Source organism: Sturnira hondurensis, unplaced genomic scaffold (assembly GCF_014824575.4).
Source record: "Sturnira hondurensis isolate 20B ecotype Veracruz unplaced genomic scaffold, ASM1482457v3 Scaffold0007797, whole genome shotgun sequence".
Classification (NCBI taxonomy): domain Eukaryota; kingdom Metazoa; phylum Chordata; class Mammalia; order Chiroptera; family Phyllostomidae; genus Sturnira; species Sturnira hondurensis.
In genome coordinates, this window is record NW_028080428.1 from 2,123,656 (window position 1) to 2,147,687 (window position 24,032).

Consider the following 24,032-nt stretch of genomic DNA (forward strand, 5'->3'; position numbering starts at 1 on the left):
CGTTGGTGGTTTCTTTTATCTGGGAATGTTTGGGTAGAGGTTGAAGGTGGTGACCAGGTCAGAGTGGATGAGCATGGAGAGGAGGAGATATGAGATTGGGTTATGATGGAGATCAAGGTCAGACCAAGGTGGGGATCAAGTAGAACTGGGTCCCATTCTTCACAAGCCTATTTCCTTTTCAAGACTTGATCCGAAGTTCATTTTGTTCAATTTCTTAGCACTATAATTGAAGACTTTCAGCTCCAGGGGCTGGCTCCTACAACTATCAGCCTTGACCTTGGCCAAGACCTTTCTCTGAACTCAGTGTCTCCAGCCATAAGGAAAATGATACCTGCCTAAGGTGTCATTCCAGAATAAATGTGTGTGGGCATGGTCAGCACTTAGCAAGTGCTCAAGGCAGAAATACTTGGTACCTGAGCACATGTCGCCCGTCCGGGGAGCTGGACAACACCAGGTACCCTGCTCCAGCACTCCCATTGGTCTGAAGGGCAGGTCCACGTGTTCCCGCATCTTAGCGCAGGTTGGGAGAACCGGACAACTTGCAGGGTGGGCCTAGTTCTGGCCAAACTCCGTTCCAGCAACGCCAGCGGCGCTGCAGCCAGTTCCCAGGCCAGCCTCGCCCCAGCCGCTGTGGCCCCGCCCCCGGCATAGCCCCGCCCCCAGGCGGAGCTGCCGGGAGCGGTAGCTAGAGAGCCAGCAGCCGGACTCCAGCGCGGGAGGCGGCCGCCGGGCGGGAGCCCCAGAGGTACCGGCGGGCAAGGGGGAGCAGAGGCACAGCGATTGGGCTGGACAGGGGATAACGTGGACTGGCGTGGGCTCGGCTGCCGTGTGTGTGGGAGGGGGTTCCTCACAGCGTTCGCTGCCTGTGCCTTCCCAACCTCCCTCCTGGCTCCAGCTGTAGTCCGGAGTCGGCACATCTAGTCTCTTGCCCCAAGCCCCCACCCTGTCCTCTGAATGACTGCCTGAACCGGACCGTGTGTGAGCGAGTGTATGGGGCTGCCCCTGATTACTCGGTGGCACTGGCGACTGCCCCTGCTGCTGGCTGTATACAGGGCTCCCCCTGTTTGGGGGCTCCCCTTCTCCGTGGGCGGCCTTTGCACACCGCCCCCAGTCAAGGGCCAGGCGTGGGAGGAAACATCTGTCGCGCCCCCTAGCAGCAGAAATGGGGTCATGACCTCCAGATGTGCTGGGAAGCGTCCAACGCCTCCTCCTGGGGCAGTCGGGCTTTCCGGATCTGTGGGGGCGGGGCCAGCGCCGCCCCCCCCCCAACAGTGACACAGGCAGAGAGGAATGTCCCGGCCTCAATGGACCCTGTGTGAGGCTGCTGGGTGGGGGGCAGAGTCCAAGAACACCCCCCAAAACAGGGCCAGAGCCGGGCACTAGGCCAGAGAAAAGCTGTGCACTTACGTGCTGGGAGCTCGCTCCCCTGGAGCAGGGGCCTTCACAGACCCCTCCCTCAGGGCTCCTCGTCCCCGCCCTCGCCACAGCCCAGGGCCAAGAGTTTGGCACATAGAGGTGGGGCTACATCTGTCTCTCCACCAGCTTCACTCTCTGCATCCTCCATTCAATCTCCCTGCAGTGCTGAGAAGGAACAGGAGTGGTTAGCCCCATTGTAGAGATAAGAGAACAGAGGCTCAGTCAGGGTCAGCACCAGAGCTTGTCCTGGGAGAAACGAGGCAGGAGGCACTCCGAGCTTTGGAGTCCTACCCTTGCTTGGTTCCGGAACTTTAGCTGCTGAGGAGTGCGTGGAGTGCCTGCTGCGCCCCCCCCCCTGCCCCCCACAGCCCAGCCCCACACCATGCTGCTGGATGATGTACAAAGACCCACTAGCATGTGCCTGCACCCCTAGTGGCCAGTTCCATCCTGGGTTCACTTAGGGGTGGCTCCCTGTCACATTCTCACACCACCCTGTGCACCTGCCCCTGACCTCAGCACATTTCCGCACCTTGCAGGTCTGCAGAGCCTTGTGTGTCTCAGCACTCTCATGTCCTGTGAGTGCACCCCCACCCCCGCCCCACATCTGCACACACAAGGATGGGAGTGGGCAGGCGCAGCACCATTCAGGCCCCGGACATGGAGGCCTGGGTTCAGATCCCAGCTCTGGCAAAAGCATCCCTTTATCTGCACCTCAATTTGACTGTTGTGGGACTCAGACCTCCCTGTCAGCATCAGGGAAGCTAGGCAGAGGTCCCCTCGGTTCCCAGCCCCAGCCAAGGGGCCTAGTCATTGTGACTCACTCCCCTGCCTCCAGGCAGGGCCACAGTGGCTTGCAAGAGGGTGAGCCAGGACCTGCCCTAAGAGGCCAGGGCGACTTAAGGCCCATGACTGAGGTGGTGTGACCCCACCACGTTCCTCAGGATGTGGGGCTGGGCAGGGGGCTGAGCCCAGAGTTGGGGCCACTTCCTGTGCCAAAAGAAGTCCTCTTGTCATTTCTACTGTCCTGCCAGTGTGCCCTGGGAACCCCTGTGTCCTTGAGGTTTTGAGGCTCTGAGGGACAGGGCATTGAGACCTGGTCTCTGGGTGCTCACCTCCTCAGGGACCCCAGAGGAAGTGGGAGGGGCAGAGAGGAAGGTCTCTGGGGACAGGACGTCCTCCCTTTGTCAAGTGGGCAGGACCCAGACACCAGTGGCCCCATGGGTTTCCCGTCCCAGCCAAGACAAATCATCTGTCCAGCTGGGCCAGGCCTTGGTGGGGCCCCTCAGTCTGGGCCCAGGCCAAATTGAAGGTATGTGAGTGGGAACTGGGGGGCACTAGCAGCCCAAGGGCTGCCCCGGCTCCAGATCCGCAGGCCCAAGGCCCCCACAGCCTAGCCCCTTTTCCTGCTCAGCACTAAGTTGAAGGAGGGGGGCTGGAAACCTTAGCCCAAGGCAGACAAGGAAGTGGCCAGGAAAGCGGAAGCGGCTTTGATGGTCTCAGAGGGGACCGGAAGCCAACCCGAGTGGTGGTGGAGGACCGAGCTGGAAACCCGGGTTCCTGTTTTCTCCCCCGCCCCCTCTGAGCAGCCCCCTCCTCCCCCAGGGCAGGAACCAGCCTGGCGGCTGGGAACCAGGCAGCCACCACCAGCCCCGCCAATGCGGCCGGGCCCCCGGAAAGCCAAGCCCACTGCACGCCCATGTGGGCAGGCGGCATTGGGAGCCCTCGGCGGGGCATGGCCCCTGCACCCACCGATGACCTTTTTGCCCGAAAGCTGCGCCAGCCAGCTCGGCCCCAACTGACGCCGCACACCTTCGAGCCCAGGCCAATCCCAGCCCGGGGCCCACTCCTGCGAAGCGGCAGTGATGCAGGCGAGGCCCGGCCCCCTACACCAGCCAGCCCTAGAGCCCGTGCCCACAGCCATGAGGAGGCCAGCCGCCCCGCTGCAGTCCCCACTCGCCTCTTCACTGACCCCCTGGCACTGCTGGGACTGCCCGCAGTGGAGCCGGAGCCCACCTTCCCACCAGTGCCTGAGCCCCGCTGGTTTGCGCACTATGATGTGCAGAGCCTGCTCTTCGACTGGGCTCCAAGGCCTCGGGGTGCAGGGGGCCACACGGAAGCTGGCTCCGGGTCCCTGGCCTCATCTGAGAGCTGGACGGCCAGCTCAGACCTGCTGCTTGAGGCACCTGGCTTTGTGAGTGAGCTTGGGGGCGAAGGAGAACTGGGCCTGGGTGGACCAGCATCCCCGCCTCTGCCCCCTGCACTGCCCAACGCAGCTGTGTCAGTCTTGGAGGAGCCACAGAACCGAACCTCAGCCTATAGCCTGGAGCATGCAGACCTGGGTGCCAGCTACTACCGCAAGTACTTCTACAACAAAGGTGAGGGCAATGCCTTCGGGAGGGGTAGAGATCCCTGTCGCCTTCAGTGCACCCAGTAGGACTCATGAGCTGTCCTTTCCCAGTCAAGTCCATGGCCATATGAAGGGTTAGCACCCAGTAGGACTCATGAGCTGTCCTTTCCCAGTCAAGTCCATGGCCATATGAAGGGTTAGCAGCCAAGTCCATGGGCCAAGGCTGCTCTGCTGGGCCCTGATTTAACCACCACCCTAAAGCCAACCCCAGCCTCCACATACATGTCCCAGGCATGCCCCTCTGCCTGCATCTGGTTCGTCCTCAGACTCCTTTGGGCTGGCGAGAGACTCCCCTGCAGCCCGGAACCGTGTTCTCATAAGTGCCCAGAAGGGAGGGTCCCAGGAGGACATAGGCATGACGGGCAGGGTCTCAGGGCAGGTTCTAGTCCTGGGAGCAGCCCGGCATTGGCCCCCTGGATCTGAGACAAGGTGTGACATGGCCAGGGCCCCACAGAGGGGCCAGGGCATAGGGCCTGGAATCTAGAACAGGCCCTTGGCTTGTTAGAATGTGGGCGGGGCTTAGTCTAGTCTTAGTCTAATTGAGGACAGTCTGCACTAGGTATGAGATGGGGCCTAAGCTGGGACTTAGTGATGGGCCACAGTCCAGTGTGGGTGGGCAGGACTGGTCATCCACTGCTTGGGGTCCCCCCAGAACACCAGAACTTCTTTGGACTGGATGAGGTGCTGGGTCCGGTGGCCGTGAGCCTTCGGCGGGAAGAGAAGGAGGGCAGCGGAGGGGGCACTCTGCACAGCTACCGAATCATCCTGCGGACCACACAGGTGGGCCGGGGTCATGGGGTCAGACCATGGATTTCATCCTCAACGACCTATATGGATTCTGAGTGCCCCCACGTTCCCTCCTCAGCTCCGGACGCTGCGTGGCACCATCTCGGAGGAGGCGCTGCCGCCAGGGCCCCCGCGGGGCCTGTCCCCAAGGAAGCTTCTGGAGCATGTGGCACCCAGGCTGAGCCCGACCTGCCTACGCCTGGGCTCAGCCTCACCGAAGGTGCCACGCACGCTGCTCACACTGGACGAGCAAGTGGTGAGTGGCCACAGTGCCCCAACCCTACAGCATGCTAGACCCGGTCTGACCCAGCCTGCCCAGCTCCCAGACACCTGGCCCTGACCCTGATCCTGGACAGGACTGTGGCCCCACGGAAGCTGGCTTTTTGGAGGGAGGCTATCAGAGGTCATCTTGAGCTTTTCCTCTCAAAGTAAAATCTAGACCAGCAGCATCCACACCATCTGGGAGCCTGTTAGAAATACAGATATGTGGCCGGGTCCCAGACCTATTGAATGAGAGCCTGCGCTTTAAGATCCGAGGGGTTTGGGAGGGAATTGGGGTTCAGGAGCTGCGGGGGGGAGATGGGGCTGCAAGGGTTAGGGGAGGTGAAATTAAAGTGGAGACTATGGGCAGAGACAGGGTTAGTGTGAAGACAGGAGGCCGGAGCTGGGGCGGAACAGGGCCTGTTTGCACGGGGCCGCGGAGCCTTGAGCCGTGCAGTGAGCCCCAGAGGGAAAGGAGCTGGGAGCAAAGAATGAGCAGAGATGGTGTGGGGTTCAAGGCCTCCAGAGGCTGGGGCGGGGTGCTGGGACTTGAGGGAGCAGGGGACAGGCTGGCTTGGAGATGAGGATGACAGTGTGAACATTTGTCAGGATCAAGTGCACCGTGTTCAGGGCCCTGCCCGTGAATCGCCTCCTCTGTGGCCACATAAGAACCAACCAACACCCTCCCAGCCCCACACCTGTGACCTCCTCTTAGCACTAGGAGCAGGACAGACCGCACCTGTGTGATTAATGAGGACACCGAGAGGGCTTAGAGAGGGTGGTGCTTGGGGCCAGGCATAAAGGCAGCCCAGCCTCCAGGCCAGCGCCCCACCCATTCCCCATAGCCCAGCGGTGGGGGGTGGGAGGGACTGAGGCCTGTACCTTCTCCCTGTGCCCTCCCTGCCACCCCAGCTGAGCTTCCAGCGCAAGGTGGGCATCCTGTACTGCCGGGCGGGCCAGGGCTCGGAAGAGGAGATGTACAACAACCAGGAGGCAGGACCGGCCTTCATGCAGTTCCTCACCCTGCTGGGCGACGTGGTGCGGCTCAAAGGCTTTGAGAGCTACCGGGCCCAGCTGGACATCAAAAGTGAGGCCCAGGGTGCTGGGGGCTGAGAGATGGGGGCAGACTCATGCTGAGGGGCAGGATGCCTTGGTGAGAACCAACTGTCTTGTCACTTCTCTGTCCCTTATTGTCTTAAGGTTGGGGACAACAGTGAAGAGTTTTTTGGGTAGGCCGGGGGCATGGGTCAGTGGCTGCAAAGGCCTAGCCATGGGCAGGGGGAGAGGCTGAGACTGTTCCCAAGGCCTTGGTGCCCTACTGCCTGAGCTGGGACCAAGGGAGTTTGGGGTCACCACCCTCATGTCAAACACATACCCCACTAGCTCAGCCTCCTGGGTGAGGCAGTGCCTCTGCCTCCGGGGTGGGAAGGACCCCGGGCCCTTGGGAGGTGATTTTGTTGAGCACCTCCTGCCTGCCTTCCACTCTCTGGCAGCCCCACACACACTGGTGCCTGGGCTGATATCTGTCCTCTTTAGTCCCTCTGCCCTGCCTCCTCCTTAGCAGGCCATTTCTTCTTTCTGTGTTCATTCTGTTTCAACACCCTCAACCCCACCCTGGACTGGAGGCTGGAGTCTTTGGCAGGAAGGAGAGGGGAGCAGCCAAGGCCGAAGACCTCATGGCCTGGGCATTGGCTGGTGGCGTGAAGAGGTTGTCTACCTGCTGCTTGGGGACACATAGGCTCCAGATGGTACTCAGGGGTGGTAGGTTCAAGCCACCCAGATTACCTTTTCTCTTCCTCCATGTCCCAACTTCCCGGCTGCAGCGGATTCCACAGGCACACACTCGCTCTACACCACGTACCAGGACCATGAGATCATGTTCCACGTGTCCACGATGCTGCCTTACACCCCCAATAACCAGCAGCAGGTGGGAGGGGGCTGGGATGGAGGTGGGCGTGGTCAGGGCTTCTGGGGAGCCACGGAGGGGGCTGTGGGGGTGGCAATATTTGAACTTTGATCTGAGCCCTGTCGACCTTCAACAACCCTTGCAGCCGGTCACCCTCCTCAAAGAACCAGGGGCAGGTGGTGGAGCCACTGGTGCCCAGGCTCTGGCCTGCTCCAATGAGGAGGGACTTGGAGGCAGACATGTCCCACTCACATCCCCCACCATCTAACCCCCAGCTCCTGCGGAAGCGCCACATCGGCAACAACATTGTGACCATCGTGTTCCAGGAACCAGGCAGCAAGCCCTTCTGCCCCACCACCATCCGCTCGCACTTTCAGCATGTGTTCCTGGTGGTGCGGGCGCAAGCGCCCTGCACTCCGCACACTTCCTACAGGTGGGCGCCCCATGGACTCAGTTCTGCCACTGGCAAGACTTCCTGGATCCTTCCCTTTGCCCCTGACTATCATCTCCCTCCCCGCAGGGTGGCTGTGAGTCGCACCCAGGACACCCCGGCCTTTGGTCCGATTCTGCCCCCTGGAGGAGGCCCTTTCGCGGCCAACGCAGACTTCCGGGCCTTCCTGCTGGCCAAGGCGCTCAATGGCGAGCAGGCAGCGGGCCACGCACGCCAGTTCCACGCCATGGCCACGCGCACGCGCCAGCAGTACTTGAAGGACCTGGCCACCAATGAGGTGACCACCACGTCGCTGGACTCCGTTTCACGCTTTGGCCTACCCTCCCTGGGCGGCAGGCGGCGAGCGTCCCCTCGTGGCGCAGGCGCCGAACTGCAGGCGGTTGGCGCGTTGGTGTGGGGAGTGCGTGCTGCGCCCGGGGCGCGCGGCGCGGCTGGGGCCCAAGTGATCAGCCCGTGTGGTGCCGAGGTTCCCTGCCTGCTGGGCATCTCTGCCGAGGCGCTGGTACTGGTGGCGCCGCGCGACGGCTGTGTAATCTTTAACTGCGCCTGTCGTGATGTGCTGGCCTGGACCTTCTCGGAGCAACAGCTGGACCTGTACCACGGCCGCGGGGAGGCGATCACCCTGCGGTTCGACGGGCCCCCTGGGCAAGCCGTAGGCGAGGTCGTGGCTCGCCTGCAGGTGAGACCCAGGAGTAAGGGCGGTGGCTGCTGGGGGGCGGGGGGGTGGGTGGGGGGGAGGGTCCCTGTTCGTGTAGGGAGCTGAGCTTGCTTTGGAATTCTTGCTGCTTTGGAATTCTTTGCTCCCGCTGCCTTTCCTGAGAAAGGGACAGTCAAGGCGGGGTCAGACTCAGCCCGTCTGACTCCCTTTGCAAAGCTTGGCAAAAGCTTGGCAAAGCTGAAACTGGAGGGTCCTCGGGCAGGTGACCGAACTACTGGGCTATATCATCTGCCCCGCGGCTTGCCAGTGCTCTCCAGAGGAGCAGAGCGGGTGGGGGGAAGTCTGTGTGGCCTGGGCGGAGGTGTCTGGGGTTGGTGCTGGGGCGCCCCCCTCCCGGGTCAGGGTTTAACACCACTTACGACATGCCCTGCCCCAGTTGGTGAGCCGTGGCTGCGAGACCCGGGAGCTGGCGCTGCCCCGTGATGGCCAAGGCCGCCTGGGCTTCGAAGTGGACGCCGAGGGCTTTATCACACACGTGGAGCGCTTCACTTTCGCGGAGACCACGGGGCTGCGGCCCGGGGCGCGCCTGCTGCGTGTGTGCGGCCAGACACTGCCCAAACTTGGCCCTGAGGACGCGGCTCACCTGCTGCGCACAGCGCCCAAGGTCTGCGTCACCGTCCTGCCCCCAGACGAGAGCGGCCGGCCTCGCAGGTCAGGGCACCGGCATGGATGCGGAAAGGTGGGAGGACCAGGCAGCTGGCCACCACGTAGTGCCTCCTGTGTCGCCATTAACATTCTCAAGGATCCCACTCAGATGAAGGCCTTTCCGTTTTGAGAGGATGCAGGCTCTCAATCCCTCTAAACTGCACTTTCCTCACGGGGAGAATGAAGCTGTTAGTTCTACTAAAACTTTATTTATAGGCACTGATATTTGCATTTTGCATGATTTTCACATGTCATGAAGTGTTCTTTTGATTTCTTTCAACTACTTAAAAATGTAAAAACCATCCTTAGCTTGTATTAGTACAAAAACAGGCTTGTCTAAAGGCAGGGGCTGCACTTGGTGCCACAGGAGTTTGTGGGTCTCTATGGTAGGTGTTGTTACATCCTCAAAGTGAGCTGCAGCACGATTATCTCCACCTCGCAGATGGAGAAACGGACGCTCAGCGTGCTTGCCCAGGATACCCGGGGGCAGCACCGGGATCCGAACCCAGGTCTGGGACAGTGGCCAGCAGCCAGGCACACAGTTTCCATTGTCAGGGAATTTGAAGAGCCCTGCTGGGAGTGAGCCTCATAGACGGCCAGGAGTGGGGCTTGTGCTGCGGGATGCTGGCCAGGGCCCTCCCTCCTGAAGCTGCATCTTCTTTCCCGCAGGAGCTTTTCGGAGCTGTACCGGCTGTCTCTGCGGGAGCCCAGCCGGCGGGGGGCCCCAGAGCCAGTGCAGGATGAGGCCCCTGGAGTGGCCCTCATGCCCATCACCAAGCAGCTGCTGCATGTGTGCCTGAATGACAGCAGCAGTCCGCCAGGGCCCGGGGACCTGGCCGAAGAGAGGACGGAGTTCCTGCGCAGCCAGAACTCACCATCACCCTGCAGGTGCCCCCTCCGGGCCATGCCTCTCATCCCTCCCTGGGAGGCTGGGCGGATGGGCCTCTGCGAGCAAGGGCTGTAGGGCGCAGCTTCTAGTGCTGAGCCATCCCTGCTCTCTGCAGCTCCCTGTCAGATGAGGCCCCAGTGCTGCCCAACACCACCCCGGACCTCCTCCTGGCCACTACATCCAAGCCGCCAGCACCTAGTGCTGGCGGGGAGACACCGCTCGCCCAGGTGAGCAGAAACAAGGCTCTGGAGCCCTGCAGGCAGGGTGGACCCAGTGGGGCTGGTGGGCATCACTGCATCCATACCCATTTCTCAGGACGGGTCAGCCAGTCCCAGTGGTGGTGAGGACAGGGGTGATCAGGCCCCAGAGCTGAGGGCCTCCTTCTTGCCACGAACCTTGTCTCTTCGAAACTCCATCAGCAAAAGTGAGTCTGGAGCAAGGTGGAATATAGGCTAGGAGGCGGGCGGCGGGGGCTGGCGGGGCATTCCCGGCTGAGCATCCTCCTTGTGCCCAGTCCTGTCAGAAGCGGGCGGCGAGACCCTGGAAGACGAGTGGCGGTCCATCTCGGAGGTCGCGTCCGCTTGCAACACCATCCTGGAGTCCCTGTCCCGGGGGGGTGAGGCCACCGAGAGCATGCGGGGGTGGGGGGAGCACGGTGGGGCTCTTACTTCCTTGACCAGCCTGCTCAAATGGCCCCTCTTTGCCCACAGGACAGCCCATCCCAGATAGTGGAGATGCCGAGGGAACCCCAAAGTCTGATGCTGAGTAAGACCCCCCACCTTGATCTAGCCCCTTCACTGCCACCTGTGCCCCCTACTGGAGTTGAGCACTGTCCGGGGTTCTGCTTTCATGTGCACATATGGCTGAGAAGACTGGGGCGGGTCTTGGAGCCAGCTGTGGTGCTGCCCTCTGCCTCCGTCCCCCTGAGTCCTGACCCCCATGTCCTTAGGCCAGAGCCTGGGAGCCTGTCAGAGAAGGTCTCTCACCTGGAGTCCATGCTCAGGAAGCTGCAGGAGGACCTGCAGAAGGTGACAGGGTGGGCTGGGGTTTGCCGGGGAATCACAGGGCCGCCCCAGGAAAGGGACTGGCCATTCTGACTCCTGCTCCCTCCCCCAACCCAGGAGAAGGCAGACAGAGCAGCCCTGGAGGAGGAGGTTCGGAGCCTGCGGCTGCAGGCCAGATCATAGAGTGCAGCCACCTGCCTGCTCCTGGCCTCTAAGCAGCTGGGCTCACCCACCACCGACTTGGCCTGAGCCCTTGGGTCCAGCCCTAGACCTGACCGTGGACCTGCTCCGAGCTCCCCAGGTCCTTCAGGGCCCAGGAGTCACACTGGGCCTTGGCCCCCTCAGGAACTCCCCCTGCGCAGAGGCGCATTTGAGCACTGCCCCCACTCCCCAGCCCATTATCTGGTGGCAAAGTTGTCCTTACCCCATTCCTGCTTGTAAATATTCTGCGAAGAAAAGGGGACTTCAGGGAGTAAAGAAGCCACCGCTATTTGTGTGTGTTTGTATTTGATGTTCACCACACGACAGGGTTTTACCCCCAGAGGCCCCAACCAAGAAGATCCCAGGAGCGGTCAGAAAGGTGGGCCCTGGGGACGTTGGCTCGGGGCTGGGCTGGCACTCAGTGAGGGGCTCTCTGATGCTGGGCCTCCCTTGGCTTCCCTCCTACAAACACTTCTTTGGTCTGCTGGGAAGCAGGTGGCCATGCCCCGCACTGTTCTGCTGAGTTGTCCAAGCGAGGCCCGGCCAGGCCCCTGCCCCGGAACCAAACCCAAGGGGCTGCGGTCAGGGGCAGAGGGCGGATCTACAGGACAGGAGAGCTGGAATTTAGGAGTCAAGGACAGCCTGGACCACAGCCATTTATGAAGGCCATCTCACCTTGTAAGGCCCTCTCCCCCAGTGCAAGCCCCACCTCTCCTCTCTGTCGTCACTGGGGCCCAATTCCAGAGGGGTAGTGTCTGTGCCTCAGTTGCCTGGGATGTGTTTCCATGTGCTGGAGGAAGTCAGCCTGTGACCCCTTATTCTTCATCAGGCTGGGCCCATTCCCACAAGTGCCATCAGCTGGTCTGAACTTGGATTTCATCTAAACCCTTTGTTTTCTGGATCTGAGGCCCCAACAGGGCACTGACTTGCCCAGCATCCACATGCCTAGTCCAGCCCCTTCTGCTGGCTGGGTGAGACTCACCCTGCTGAGGCCCAGCCACTGGGTCCAGCCATTAATGTAGGCTTTGTCAGGATGAACTAGGCTTTGAGAAGCAGCATCAGAAGATCAGGTTTCATGGAGGAGGTAATGTGAGGGCTGAGTTTTGAAAATTGAATCAAAGGGATCCCTGATAGGACCAGTCAGGGCACAGGCAAGAACCCAGGGTCAAAGGGGCTGGAGCTGAACCAGAAAGGGCTGTGAAAGCTGACCAGGTAGGGCTCCTGGAGCAGCAGTTCCCAACATCGCTCAGCTTTCACTTGGTGTGGACCGTACTGGGCAGCCCGCCTGGAGCAGTCTGGGAGGCTCTAGTCCCTGTCTGGGTGTGTGTCTGCAGAAAACTGGTCATGACAGGTGTTCAAAGGGAGAGGACTGAGGGGAGACATGGGTGTCAGAGCCCTTTGGCTGCACGGAAAGCAAAGCCAGGGAAGAGGCTGTAGCAGCAGCCCCAGGGGGAGACTGTGGTGGCTTAAACTAGGCGCTAGTGGGTGGAGATGGGGAGAAGTGGGAAGACTTGTCAGGACCTGGTCAGGGAGTGGACTCGGGGAGAAAATGCAGCATCCGTACTGGCAGCCAAGTTTCTGGCTGGAGCCCCCGGAGGAGGACAGGGCCCTGGCTGAGATGGGGAGCGCAGGCTCGGGGTGGCTCTGGTCATTTGGAACAGGGCTCCTGTGAGAGGCCTGAGAGACAACAGAGTGAGATGTTCAGTGGGCTGTCATGCAAAAGAGAGATGTAGGCTAGAGATAAGGATTTGGGACTAGTGAGCCAGGAACAGGATGAGGTCACTCAAGGAGTATGGGAAGGACCATAAGAGGGCTTCCGGGGGTCAAGGAAGGGCACTGCAGGACAATGGGCATGCCAAAAAGAGTGAAACTAGGCAGGCTGGACTAACCCTCTGTGCCTCAGGGTGGCCACATTTTGGGCGGCTTCGCCACCCACTTCCTCGGTTTAGGAGCCTTCTCACCAAGTAAGGCACCTCCTTGAGCTTGCCTTGGCGCCCACAGCGCCGCAGCTCCACCAAGCTCCGCTGTTCCGTCAACCCCCGACTCCTCTGGGGCTTCCTGGCAGGTTAGCCCAGGTCCTGACCTGGTCAACACGATCGGGCTCCGCCCCTCTTGCGGAAGTTGCAGCTGCTGCGGATCTTAATAGCCAAGTGCTTCAGGCCCCGGCCCGGGCCCCGCCCCCTGACGAAGAGGCTGGAGCGAGCCGGTGAGAGTTCCGAGCTACAGACATTTTCCTGTTCCCCCTTGCAGGCACTGCCCATCAGCTTCTGCACTCAGGGCAGACCATGTTCTCGTGGGACTCTCCAGCTGTTGAAGTACGTCCCACTGATAACTAGCTAGACCCTGCCTTTACCCTTCCGCCACAGCGCAAAGCCCGGAACACAGAAGTCATGCGCCTCAAGGCAGGGGTTTTCCCGTAGCACTTCACCCAGTTCCCCCGGTGCAGCGTATTACCTGTGCGCATGCGCACTCGAAAAGGCGGAGCCTAGCGGGCCAAGGCCTTGCGCCGAGCCTGCTTTACTGCGCACGCGTCAGGCTAAGCCGGAACTACCTCTGCTCTAGCCCTCTGAGATGTGGCTTGGCTTTGTTTGGGTGTCCTGGAGCGGCGGATTGAAGATTCCTTAAGTCCTTGGTCTTAACCAGAACAGGAAATCAAACCACACACCTTTACTTGGTGCTTCTGCAACAGATGCACTCTCTCCCTCGACAACCCAAAAGATTAAGTCCAAACGTCTTAGGCCCAGCGTTCTTGATCTTCCATGGCCTGGCCCCACTGAACATTTCCAACCTCGTTATCCTACCCAGCTCACTTGCAAGTGCTGTCCAGCCCCACTCCCCCCTTAGTAACCACCTTCTGCCGTTTATCTACGAGCTGAAGCTCCCACAGCCACTGTGCCCTGCTGGCCTTTCACTGCCCCAGGAACCCCACCCACCTTGGCCTATCAGCCACTGGGCAGTGACTGGAGGTTTCCAAGGGCACCCTCCTCCCAGATGACACTAAATATTCATCCAAGTCTGTAACACCACTGCCCACCCTGATGTGACCAACAGTGAGGGTGATGAAAAGAGGTGGACCTCTGGTAGGCTTGGCAACAAATTTATTAGTTCAGAAAAGGAAGAGCAAGAGTGAAACTGCTTTGATTGTTCAGTAAAAACTGAGCCTCTTGACTGAGAGCTGCCAGCCTGACGGCCCCCGCTGACTCTGCAAACAACTCACCCTAAGGCACTTGTAAAAAGGGGGAACAGAGAAGCCTCCCACTCAACACCCTGGATCCCGGAGAGGGCCAGACCCGTCCCGCTCGCTACCCTTCAGCCACAGCTGAGCAAGGAGGGAGCTGGCGGAGACCGCAGCAGGGCACAAGTCCAGCCCCTCAAATGCTGGTGTTAGGCACGAGAACAATGCCCGCACCACAGAAGAGCTGGTGACAGGGGCATTATTTTGGCTCAAGTGGAAATGAACCCATGATTTAAGGAAGACACTTGAAAATAAGGCTTTGTGGCCTCCAAGGCCATAGTTCCAGCCTGACCCTCTAAGAGTACTAAAAGCTGGAGGGTGGGAGTGGGGGGCCCCAGGATTCCCTATAGAAAGAAGGGAGCTAAACATCAGGATAGGGGAAGGAAGAGTTTGACTTCTCCCAGCTTCCCCATTTCCAGAGACGTTAATGCTTCTACTTAAGCACCTCCATAATGAGATAGATACTGCCAATAAAAGAATAAAAGGCACCCCCCCTCACCACTAAGTCATCACCCAAAGAAGTTGAGGACAGCTGGAGCACACATCCCCCGATTCCGTTAAGTGCTTGCTTTGGGAGGGCTTCAATCAATCTCCTGCAACCCAGGGCTCTGGGCAAAGCAGGTGTCCCCTCTTTAGGAGCTGATCTGACTCAGAAGGGCTGACAAGTCCATGTCTGCGATGGAGGCGAAGTCTTCATCCCCTGAGAGCAGGCCGTTGGGGAGCCCAGAGGCCCCCAGGGGAATGGGAGCTGGGTCAGGGGGCCTCTGGGACCCTGTCACCAGGCGTGTTATGGCCTCAGGGTACTCCATCAGCATAGGCTCTGCTGCATGGGGAGCCATAGATACACCCTGGTTCAGCAGCTGCTGAAACTCGGAGTTGTCGACTGACGCCAGGTCCGTGAACACGGCTGGGTCAGTGCTATTACCCAGCAGGGACCCCAGGTCTTCATCAGCATCAAACTGCAGCTGTAGCAGTGCCTCTGTCAGTGTCCCTTCCCCTGCCTGGGTGGGCTTAGGGACAGGCGGGGCCATAGCCTGAGCAAGGCTGGAGGCTAGGACTGGGGCAGGAGCTGAAGCCTGAACCAGGGTTGATGCCATGGCTGGGGCAGGGGCTGGTGCCTGAGCCAGGGCGGGGGCAGGGGCTGGTGCCAAGGCAGAGGTCTGGCTTGGGATCTGCCCAGAAAAGACCATGGGGGAAAACTCCTCAAAGTTGATAGTGCTGAGGGATGGCGTAAAGGGATAGGGCTGGGGAGCTGGAAAAGAGACAGAGAGACAGGGGTCAGAGAAAGCCTGAAACCCACCCACCCTGTCCTCTGTACCCCAGCCTGCCAACGACACATGGATCAACCCCTCCCGGGACCCTTTACCCAATCTGCCCTCGGGGTCCAGTTCCAGACTCACCTCCTTGGAGCCCTCCCTGCCTACTCTAGCCTAGAAAGCTCTCCCAGCCATTTAGAGGAAGGGATGCTTTCAGAGATCAGCCAGTAAAATGTCATCTTACAGCTGCAAAACTAAGCCCCAAGAGTGCACAGGCCCAAGGAATTTCCAGTGAGTGTGGCCTGAAGCAGGGCACTTTGTCCCTCTTCTGAGCCACACACTGGCACATACATTTTGCTGCTTTCAATGTGATTTGTTTTGTTTCCCTAGTGCAACTGACAGCTGAGGGCAGAGACTGTGCACTTTTTAACTCAGTATCCCTGGGTGTCCAATATGCGTTTTTTAATTGGCACAGTGGCTCGAAGACGTCAGTGCGTGTCAGTGTCCCCAGGACACGGCTGGTTCCTGGGCCACACTTCCAAAGTGTCCAATCCCACAGATCTGTAACGGGGCTCCGGGCCCCGCACCTTTACCACTCTCCAGACAGCTCGGGCTCAGGTAATGAGGCCTCACGCCCTGAGAAACGTGGGACCGACACACAGCATGCTTCGGACACCTGCTGGTGAGGCCAACTGCCCGTCCCCCTCCCAGAGGGTGTATAAGCCACAGGCTGAAGAGATTCGAGCCTACAGCTCCAGTTACCTGGCTTGGGGATGGAAGTCGAGCTGCGGGAAGGCACAGCAATGCGCCGGGGCGGAGGTCGGGGATCAGTGGGTCCTGTGGAACAAGGCTGGGTCAGTTCCAGGTTCCCCGGGTCTCCCTTCTCTGTCTTCCAATTCTCCCCTCTAGCCTTCTCACCATTGAAAGGACTCTTTTTCATGATGCTCTTAAAAGTCTCGTAGGTCCTTTTGCGTTTCTCCTCAATCCGGTGACGATCATCTGGGAAAGTAACGGGGAGAAGTGAGTCTTACTCTCCTCAGCTGCACTCCCCAAGCTCTCAAATGACCCTCAGCAGGAAGGCGATGTGTCAGAATTTTTAAGACCCTCCTCTCCAAACCTTCCCAGTCAATGAGAAGAGCTGCGTGACACTCCAGTTCTAAGAACCCCACAGCTTTCTGAGAAGGCCTCTGTTATCTGACTCTGCCTCGCTGAGGGCCACTCAAGTGTCTCCAAGTAAAGGGACCACGCTCTGTGGGAGGAGAGCCCTCAGGGGCCCTTCCTCGGCTTGTTCTTGCGCTGGCACTGCTCTCGTCCTGGCTCATCTTCAACCCCGAGCCAGGCCTGGGGGCGATCTCTCTGTGACCTGGAGCAGGTGAGGCAGGACAGGCTTGTGTGAGGCTCCCACAGAGGCCTACTCTTATCTCTGATGGTTCCACGGCTGGGCCTAGAGCTTCCAGGGCTGTGTGTCTAACTGCTGCAGCACCGGAGGACTCCGAAGTCCTCACCACTGTCAGGCCAAAGCCAGCTTCCGCCTCCTCTAAAACCGGGTTCTGCTTCCTTCCGTGTTCCCTCACCACCTGTCTGCCCTGTCACCAAAGCTAGAAACCTTGGCGTCACCCTCAACACCCTCCTCTCACCCCCACCATTCACGGACGCATCGCACCAACCACTACTCTGTGCCCGGCGCCGCCCCAGCCACTGGGGGCCACAGGCCCGAGTAAGCAGACAAGGCTGCTGCTCCCAAGAGTTGACATCCTAGTGACAGGGACACAACCATACACGAACAACAAAAGCACTAAGGAAAAGACCCAGGGTGACACTAACAGTACTGAAGTGACGCCGAGGGGTCTAGCTTGGGGGTGGCCAGAAAGGCGGTGGGGTGAGCCCGTCATGTGAAGATCTGGGGGCCGACCGTTTCAAGCAGAATAGCTAGGACACAGGTCCTGAGGGGGAACCAAGCTTGGTGTGTGCAGGACACAAAAAGGCCTGTGGGGCTGAAGGGTGACCGAGGAGGATGGCAGGACATGACATCGTCGCTCTCTGCCGTTTCCTCTGCGCGGTTCAGGCCCTACCTTCTTTCCTGGACCACTGTGACATCTTCCAGCATGGCCTCCCCACTCCAGTCTCTGCCTCTCAGATCCTCTACTCACTGTCGCCAGAGTGAGCTCCCAGATCTGTTCATGTCACTTGTCTAGTTCTAAACCTGTGTGGCTTTCCGCTGCCTTATGGATGGAGCCCTGGATGACTGCCTTCAGCCTAGCATTCAAGGTGCTCCTGCCTGGGCTTGCTCCCTGCCCAGCGTTACCTCCCACCACAAAGCCGCCCCCAAGCACACTGTGCGCGCTCCCACACCCCTGCCCTTCCAGGTGCTGGTCCACCTGCCTGGGAATGTGCTTTTGTGTCTCTAATTTAAATGCCACCTCCTCCATGCAGCTGCCTCGAGCTCCCACCACACTCTGCACACCTCCCTCCATTTCGTGTCACTCTGTGACTTAAGGGTCTGTTTTTGCATGTCTTCCTCACAGAACTGAACTTCTGAAGGGCAAGAAACACGTCATTTATCTTTGTATTCACAGTACCTGGCCCAGGCACTGGCACCAAGTGGGTACTCAATATTTGATAATTATTTGTGGGGTGAATTGCTGGCTGGTGTGGGGCTGTTTTCCAAATGGTCCTAGACCACTCCTAGGGTAGGAACACTGTCGGGCAAGACGACGGGCACTGGAGAGAGGAGCATTCTGGCTGGTCCTTCTGTGGTCAGAGACCTAAAAGCCTTGACCAAGGCTGTGTGACAGTGACAAGAGATACAGAGAATGGCAATAGGACCCTGGAGCCAGACAGCCTGAGCTGAAATGCTGACTCCGAGTCACTAGTTATGTGACCTCAGGCCACTTAGACACTATCTGCTACTTCAAAAGATTCGTGAAAGAATAAAACCAGGTAATTCACTGGTAGGCTTGAAATAGACACAAGCATGTGATAAGAGCTCAGTGAGCCTTCGGTGTGGTTATTACTAAATAAGGCAAGAAAGAGAACCTGACAGTGTAAATCCCACCCAGCTCCAGCTCCTGACCCTCACCTACAGCCCAGCCAGCCAGCCCTGGCCTTGCTCTCCCAGCCGCACTCACTCTCCTCTCCCCAGCCCTGTACCTGTGTCTGGCAAGTACTGGAATTCCATGGGCTCGCTGAGCTCCCGATCTGAAGGCCGCCGCAGGTGCATAGAGACTCGCACCGGGGCCTGCAGGCTGGGGTCGGCGTAGGGAGGTGTCCGGAACACGATGGCCACTTGTCGGTGCACATCAGCTTGGGAAAAGGAGCCTCGGGCCTCCCAGCCTGGTCCCGTGAAATACACTTCAATGTCCTCTGTAGGGGACAGAAGGGCAGCACTGGCGAATGTGCTCAGCTCACTTGCAGCCAGCACCCGCCTGATGCTGGCACTTGGCTCCTGAGACGCACCCCAGTGCCGCCCCCGAGGTGCGCGGAGGCATATTGAAAGCCAGCTGCTTGACACTTGCCTTCTCCGCTCAGCCTTGCCCCTTACCTCCTGCTCCCTGGTCTGGCCCTGCGTCCGGATACGCACCTTTCTGCACCTTGTCGCAGAGCAGGAAGATCTCATCCCCACCAAGGCAGCTCCCGGAGTTTCGGTTCACTCGGCAGATCTTGAGCTCTGCTGTGTTGGGGGCGCCTGAGGGTGTGGGTGCAAGGAAGATGACCCTGAACTGCCCGAGGTCCCTAGGCCTGGCCACAGGACAGGCAACTTCCTGGTCCCTCCGGTCAAGACCGTGTAGGGCTTGCCCGGGGCTGGTATGGCTCACATGGTTGGGTGTCATCACCCAAAGAGAAAGGTCACCAGTTCAATTCCCGGTGGGGACACCCGCCTGGATTGCAGACCTGGTCCCCCGTTGGGGGTGCGTTCAGGGAACAACCGACTGATGTTTCTCTCCCTCTCTTCCTCCCTCCCTTTCCCTCTCTCAAAAAAACAAATAAAGTCTTTAAAAAAAAAAGCGGGAATTTTTTGTCTCTTTTCTTTAAAGAGAGTGTTTTGGGTTTTTTTTTAAAAAGATTTTATTGCCCTGGCTGGTGTAGCTCAGTGGACTGAGTGTAGCACCAGCCTGTGAACCGAAGGATCACTGGTTTGATTACCAGTCAGGGCATATGCCTGGGTTGCGGGCCCTGTCCCCAGTGGGGGCCATGTGAGAGGCAGCCACACATTGCTGTTTCTCTCCCTCCCTTTCTCCTTCCCTTCCCCTCCTCTATAAATAAATAAATAAATAAATAAATAAATAGAGAGATAGATAGATAAATAAATAAATAAATAAATGACAAGGGACATTGTCCTGTCCGCAAGGAGCTTACTTAAAAAAAAAAAAAAGATTCTAGTCAGGGTGCATGCCTGGGTTGCGGGCCCGTTCCCAGCAGGGGACCCACAAAAGGCAACCACACATTGATATTCTCTCCCTCTCTCCTTCCCGTCCCCTCTAAAGATAAATAAATACAATCTTTTAAAAAAAGATTTATTTTTTACAGAAAGAGGAAGGAAGAGAGGTAGAGAAACATAAATTTGCAAGAGAAACATCAGTTGGTCCCTTCTTGCATGTCCCCAGTCGGGGACCAGGCCCACAACCCAGGCGGTGCCCTGACTGGTAATCAAACCAGTGATCCTTCGGTTCACAGGCTGGTGCTACACTCAGTCCAGTGAGCCACACCAGCCAGGGCAAGATACAAAATCTTGCTTTAAAAAAATCAATGAGCCCTGGCTGGCATAGCTCAGTGGATTGAGCACAGGCCTGCGAACCAGAGGATCGCGGTTCGATTCCCAGTCAGGGTACATGCCTGGGTTGCAGGCCAGTTCCCTGCAGGCCAACTCCCAGCAGGGGACGCATGAAAGGCAACCATACATTGATGTCTCTCTCCCTCTCTCCTTCCCCTCTAAAGATAAATAAATAAATAAAAATTTTTTAAAAAATCAATGAATAAGATAATATTCATAGCTTGCTAACTGTGCCTTGGCAGCCAAGGTCCAACCCCTCACTCCAACCAGTTCAGCAACTATCTATCTACTGGCTGCTAGTGTGCACCCAGCACAGCTCTAGGGAAGGAGAACACAACGACCCACAAAACCTAAACTTTCCCCCCTCGTGGAGCTCAGTCCAGGGGGAACCAGCCCAGGCGTACCTCTTTTCTCCACCTGACCCAGGCAGTCTTCAAGGCCCAGTTTATCACACCCACCTCGGCAAAAAACCCTTCCCTCCTGCCCCTTAATATTCATTCTGGCTTCCTGTTTGTAGGGCTTAGAGCCCTTTTATTCCCATTCATTCTGCTGGGTTACTTAAAGATTGCAGTTAGTCTATGTCAGAACTTCCTGTGAGCTTCCATCATTGAATTATTACTTTCTAACACTGTCTTGTTCCTGGGGGTTAATTTCCTGGAGTTACTGATACAGTGCTGGCACACCAGCCTCTCATCACAGATTGGAGACGCCTGTCTTCCGCCTGACACTCTGCTGGCCTGGAAGCCACAAAGGGCAGCTCTGGGTCTCCCTTGCCCCATCTCCCACGCCAGCAGAGCTGGACACAGAAGAGATGACCAACATGCCAGATGACTAAACAAAGCCAAAGGCCTCTCGAAGGCCATATCCACCCGACTCCCTTCCCCTTACAGGCCTATCCCTCCCTGGTCACTCACGGTTGTCAAAGATGGGATGAGAGAGGACAGGTGACAGGCGGAGGGGCCTGCCTGACGGGTCCCGCACTGTCACCTGGAAGCAGAGCCGCACCGCATTCAAGTCATAGTCGCCGCGCTGCTCCTCTATGGGAACTGCCAGAAAAACACAGTCAGGAGAGCCAGGGCACGGAGCTCTGGGCTGGAAAGGCTGTTTGAGGGTATGTGAAACAGGACGAGTCCCAGAGGAGGAAGAGAAGGCTCTAGACCCATCACTGACCTGTGTGACCCTGGATGTCATGTCCCCTCTCTGGGTCTCAGTGTCCCCAGTGGTAAAATGGGAGTGTACTGAATGGCCAGCAAGATTCCATGTGTGAGTCTCGGCCCATGTGGGAGGCGGAGGCCGCCGCCCCTCAGCCCTCACCTTGGAAGGGGTTGTTGTTGGTCTGGATGCGCTGGCGGACGGCCTGCTCCAGGTCCCGCTTCTTCACACACTGGATCCCCAGGTTCTGGAAGCTGAGTCCCCCAGGGCCTCAGTCACGTGTCCCCAGCAGAGCCTGGGCCCGCCTGCCTTGCCCAGCCTGCCCTTCCCTCCCCGCCCCCTCAGCAGACCACCACTCCATGCTTAACCCTCTTGAACGGCTTCTCGCTGTGCTGCAATGCAACCCGCCCCTTACTTGGGCTGACAAGACCCTCTGCCCCTTGGCCTGGTCCTGGCCACAGTCCTGCCAGCCCCTGCCCTCAGTCACAGGGGCTCCGCTTCTGATCTCCAAACACGCTACACTCAAGCCCACTTCAAGGCCTTTGCACCTGCTCACTCTGCTCGGAACGCTCCCTCTGCGCTTCCCTGCTCTTCCTCACCGTTCATGAAAAGCCTTCCAGGACCTCCCAGTTCAAAGTAATGAGAACGGCTCCCTTGCTTCCCCCACTTCAGGCTATTCTTCCAACTTATTACTGCTTTATTTTCATCATTCAGGTACTCCTGAACAGTATCTTGTTTATCTATACATTTATTTACAGCTGGTCTCTGTCAACTGGTATTAAGCTCCAGGAGAGACTGTTGGCTCTGTGCTTTTCTTTCTCATTACAAGAGATTTGACACTAAGGCATGCGCTGTTTGTTCCAGCTACCCTTAGGGGTTGGGTGCTCAGAGGCAATTGCTGACCCATCCCCATCCCACCGAGGGGATAACTGCCTAAGAGAGTAGACATTAACAGGTCTATTCAAGACAAAGGAAAACTGCTTGCAGAGCTGAGAGCAGCGCAAGCAGTGAGGGATTCTACCCTCTGTCCAGAAAGAAGTAACCCTGTAACAGTGGTACAGCTGCCCCTCCTCCTGTCCTCCCCTCTCGCTCACAACGAAGCCCACGCCAGGAGCTGACCTGTGGATGCAGCGGTCCGGGCAGAGCTCAGCCTCATAGTAGCCATCCCGGCAGTCTTTCCCTACGAGCTCGTGGGGGTGAGGCCGGTGAGGGGGGTCCTTGGTGACCAGGGAGATGCGAACTGTCCCTGGCCCCGTGTAGCCATTGATCTGTCCAAAGTACAGAGAGCACCCTGGAGGCTCAGGAGTTCCAGACCCAGCTCCCAGATTTTAAGGGGGCCTGGAGGCAAACTCACTGGGGATCCACCGTCCCTCCCTGCCCCCCACGGCCCCCTGCCCGCCGCACAACGCTGACCTTAATGGTAGGGTGGGTCTTGGTGGTATCCGTGCTCCTCTCGCCTGGGATGCTGCCCGCCGAGCGGCCCTCGCACTTGTAGCGGAAGCGCATGCCCCGCTGTTTGGGCTGCTCGATGATCTCCACATAGGGGCCGGAGGCCTGGGCTGGCTCTGCGGGGACACCAGCCAGCCAGCCTCCCTCAGGCGGCTGCCCCCGCTGCACCCACCCTGGGGGCTCCTCCAGAAGCACGGCAGGATAGTCCACTTACCAGAGGGGAAGATGAGGGGGAACAGGTCTGAAAGAAGGGGAGAAAGGGTCAGCACAGGCTCACTTCCGGTCTCCACTAGGGAGGACCTCCCAGGGAAACTGAGTCAGGGCCTGCCCCCCCCCCAGAAGCTGGGGTGAAACTAAGGGGTGTAAGTAAAACAGCCAGAAACACCTGTTTCTCGCGAGAACACTGGGCATAGCATTCTCCCCTCACTGAGAGAAACTGAGTCACAGCCTTTTCTAGTTTCATAAGGAAAACCAAGGGACGGCACTCCTCTCCCGGGATCCTGAGAGGAAACTGAGGCAGATGCATTCTCCCCTAACAGAGGCGCTAAGTCAGAACTGCCCCCACAAGCCCCAGGGGGAAACTGAGTCAAGGCTCACTTCCCCCACCTCTACCTACTCGGTCAAGGCCCCATCCTCCCAGAGGGGAAAGTGAGTCAGACCCCACAACGCCGGCCCCGCCCCGCCCCGCGCCGCGCCACCATCCGGCCGGCCGCTCCCTGCACAGCGCCCATCCACGGAGGAAGGGGCGGAAGGCGCGGAGGCTCCCGCCGCGATCTGCGCGGCCTCGGTGCGGCCACCCCCCGGGGGCAGAGGGCGCCCTCACCGTCCATGGCCGGGGTCCCGGGGTCCCAGGGTCCCGGGGGCGGGGCCGGGGTCGCAGCTGGGCCCGCGGCGAGCGCTACAGCCAAGCCATTCGCCAGAGGCGGAAATGCGCCGCGCGCGCCCGCCGCCGCGTCACTGCCGGGAATCGGCCGCGCCTGCGCGCTGCGCCACCACCGCCGCCGACCCTCGCGGGGTTCGTAACGAGCGCGCGGGGAGCTCCTGGAGGCTGGTAGCGAGCCGTCGCCGCGGGCTGGGTGCTACTGTGCGCCGCGCCGGGAATCCGGAGGCTTCTCGTAGGGAGGCCGAAGGCGGGGCGGTCGGGCTTGGATCTCCCTTCAGTCTGGGCCCCGCCTGGAGGGCGGGCCCGGCGATTACTCACAATGTTTTTAGGGGATTTCGGGGGCCCCTCCTGCGGATCCGAGGAGTTTGATGATGTCACCCGGGCCAAGTCTGGAGCAAAGCCAGGGTTGCTGGGCTGCAGGGAAAGGCCCGGGCCTGCTCAGCCCGCAAAGGCTCAGTGGCCGAACTCCACAGGATTACACAATCGCTAAAAGGTGTCTCTTTGTGGTTGTCGCCGCAGAAGCACTTTTTGATGACCCATCCACTCCAATCTAGATGCAGCGGGATGGGGGGGTAGCTCCCGGACCTCTCCACCTGGCGGTG

The 24,032-nt window shown here is 59.0% G+C and overlaps 2 protein-coding genes across 2 annotated transcripts; one reads left to right on the forward strand and one right to left on the reverse strand.

The window, feature by feature from the left end:
• Window positions 1-639: 639 nt before the first annotated feature.
• SIPA1 (signal-induced proliferation-associated 1) lies at window positions 640-10,973 on the forward strand. Its single transcript, XM_037053213.1, has 16 exons — window positions 640-745; window positions 3,019-3,791; window positions 4,476-4,603; window positions 4,689-4,865; window positions 5,783-5,957; window positions 6,694-6,797; window positions 7,052-7,209; window positions 7,297-7,906; window positions 8,322-8,596; window positions 9,260-9,478; window positions 9,595-9,706; window positions 9,795-9,903; window positions 9,994-10,095; window positions 10,190-10,244; window positions 10,429-10,507; window positions 10,601-10,973. The coding sequence occupies exons 2-16, from the start codon at window positions 3,113-3,115 to the stop codon at window positions 10,664-10,666; spliced, it is 3,048 nt and encodes a 1,015-aa protein (XP_036909108.1). The 5' UTR covers window positions 640-745; window positions 3,019-3,112; the 3' UTR covers window positions 10,667-10,973.
• Window positions 10,974-14,133: 3,160 nt separating this feature from the next.
• RELA (RELA proto-oncogene, NF-kB subunit) lies at window positions 14,134-23,460 on the reverse strand. Its single transcript, XM_037053216.1, has 11 exons — window positions 23,371-23,460; window positions 22,762-22,788; window positions 22,512-22,663; window positions 22,218-22,366; window positions 21,261-21,352; window positions 20,861-20,992; window positions 18,756-18,860; window positions 18,326-18,538; window positions 16,094-16,174; window positions 15,938-16,012; window positions 14,134-15,171 (listed from the first exon to the last, which is right to left on the reverse strand). Exons 1-11 carry the CDS (start codon window positions 23,375-23,377, stop codon window positions 14,552-14,554), a joined length of 1,653 nt encoding a protein of 550 aa, XP_036909111.1. The 5' UTR covers window positions 23,378-23,460; the 3' UTR covers window positions 14,134-14,551.
• Between the last annotated feature and the right edge of the window lie 572 nt (window positions 23,461-24,032).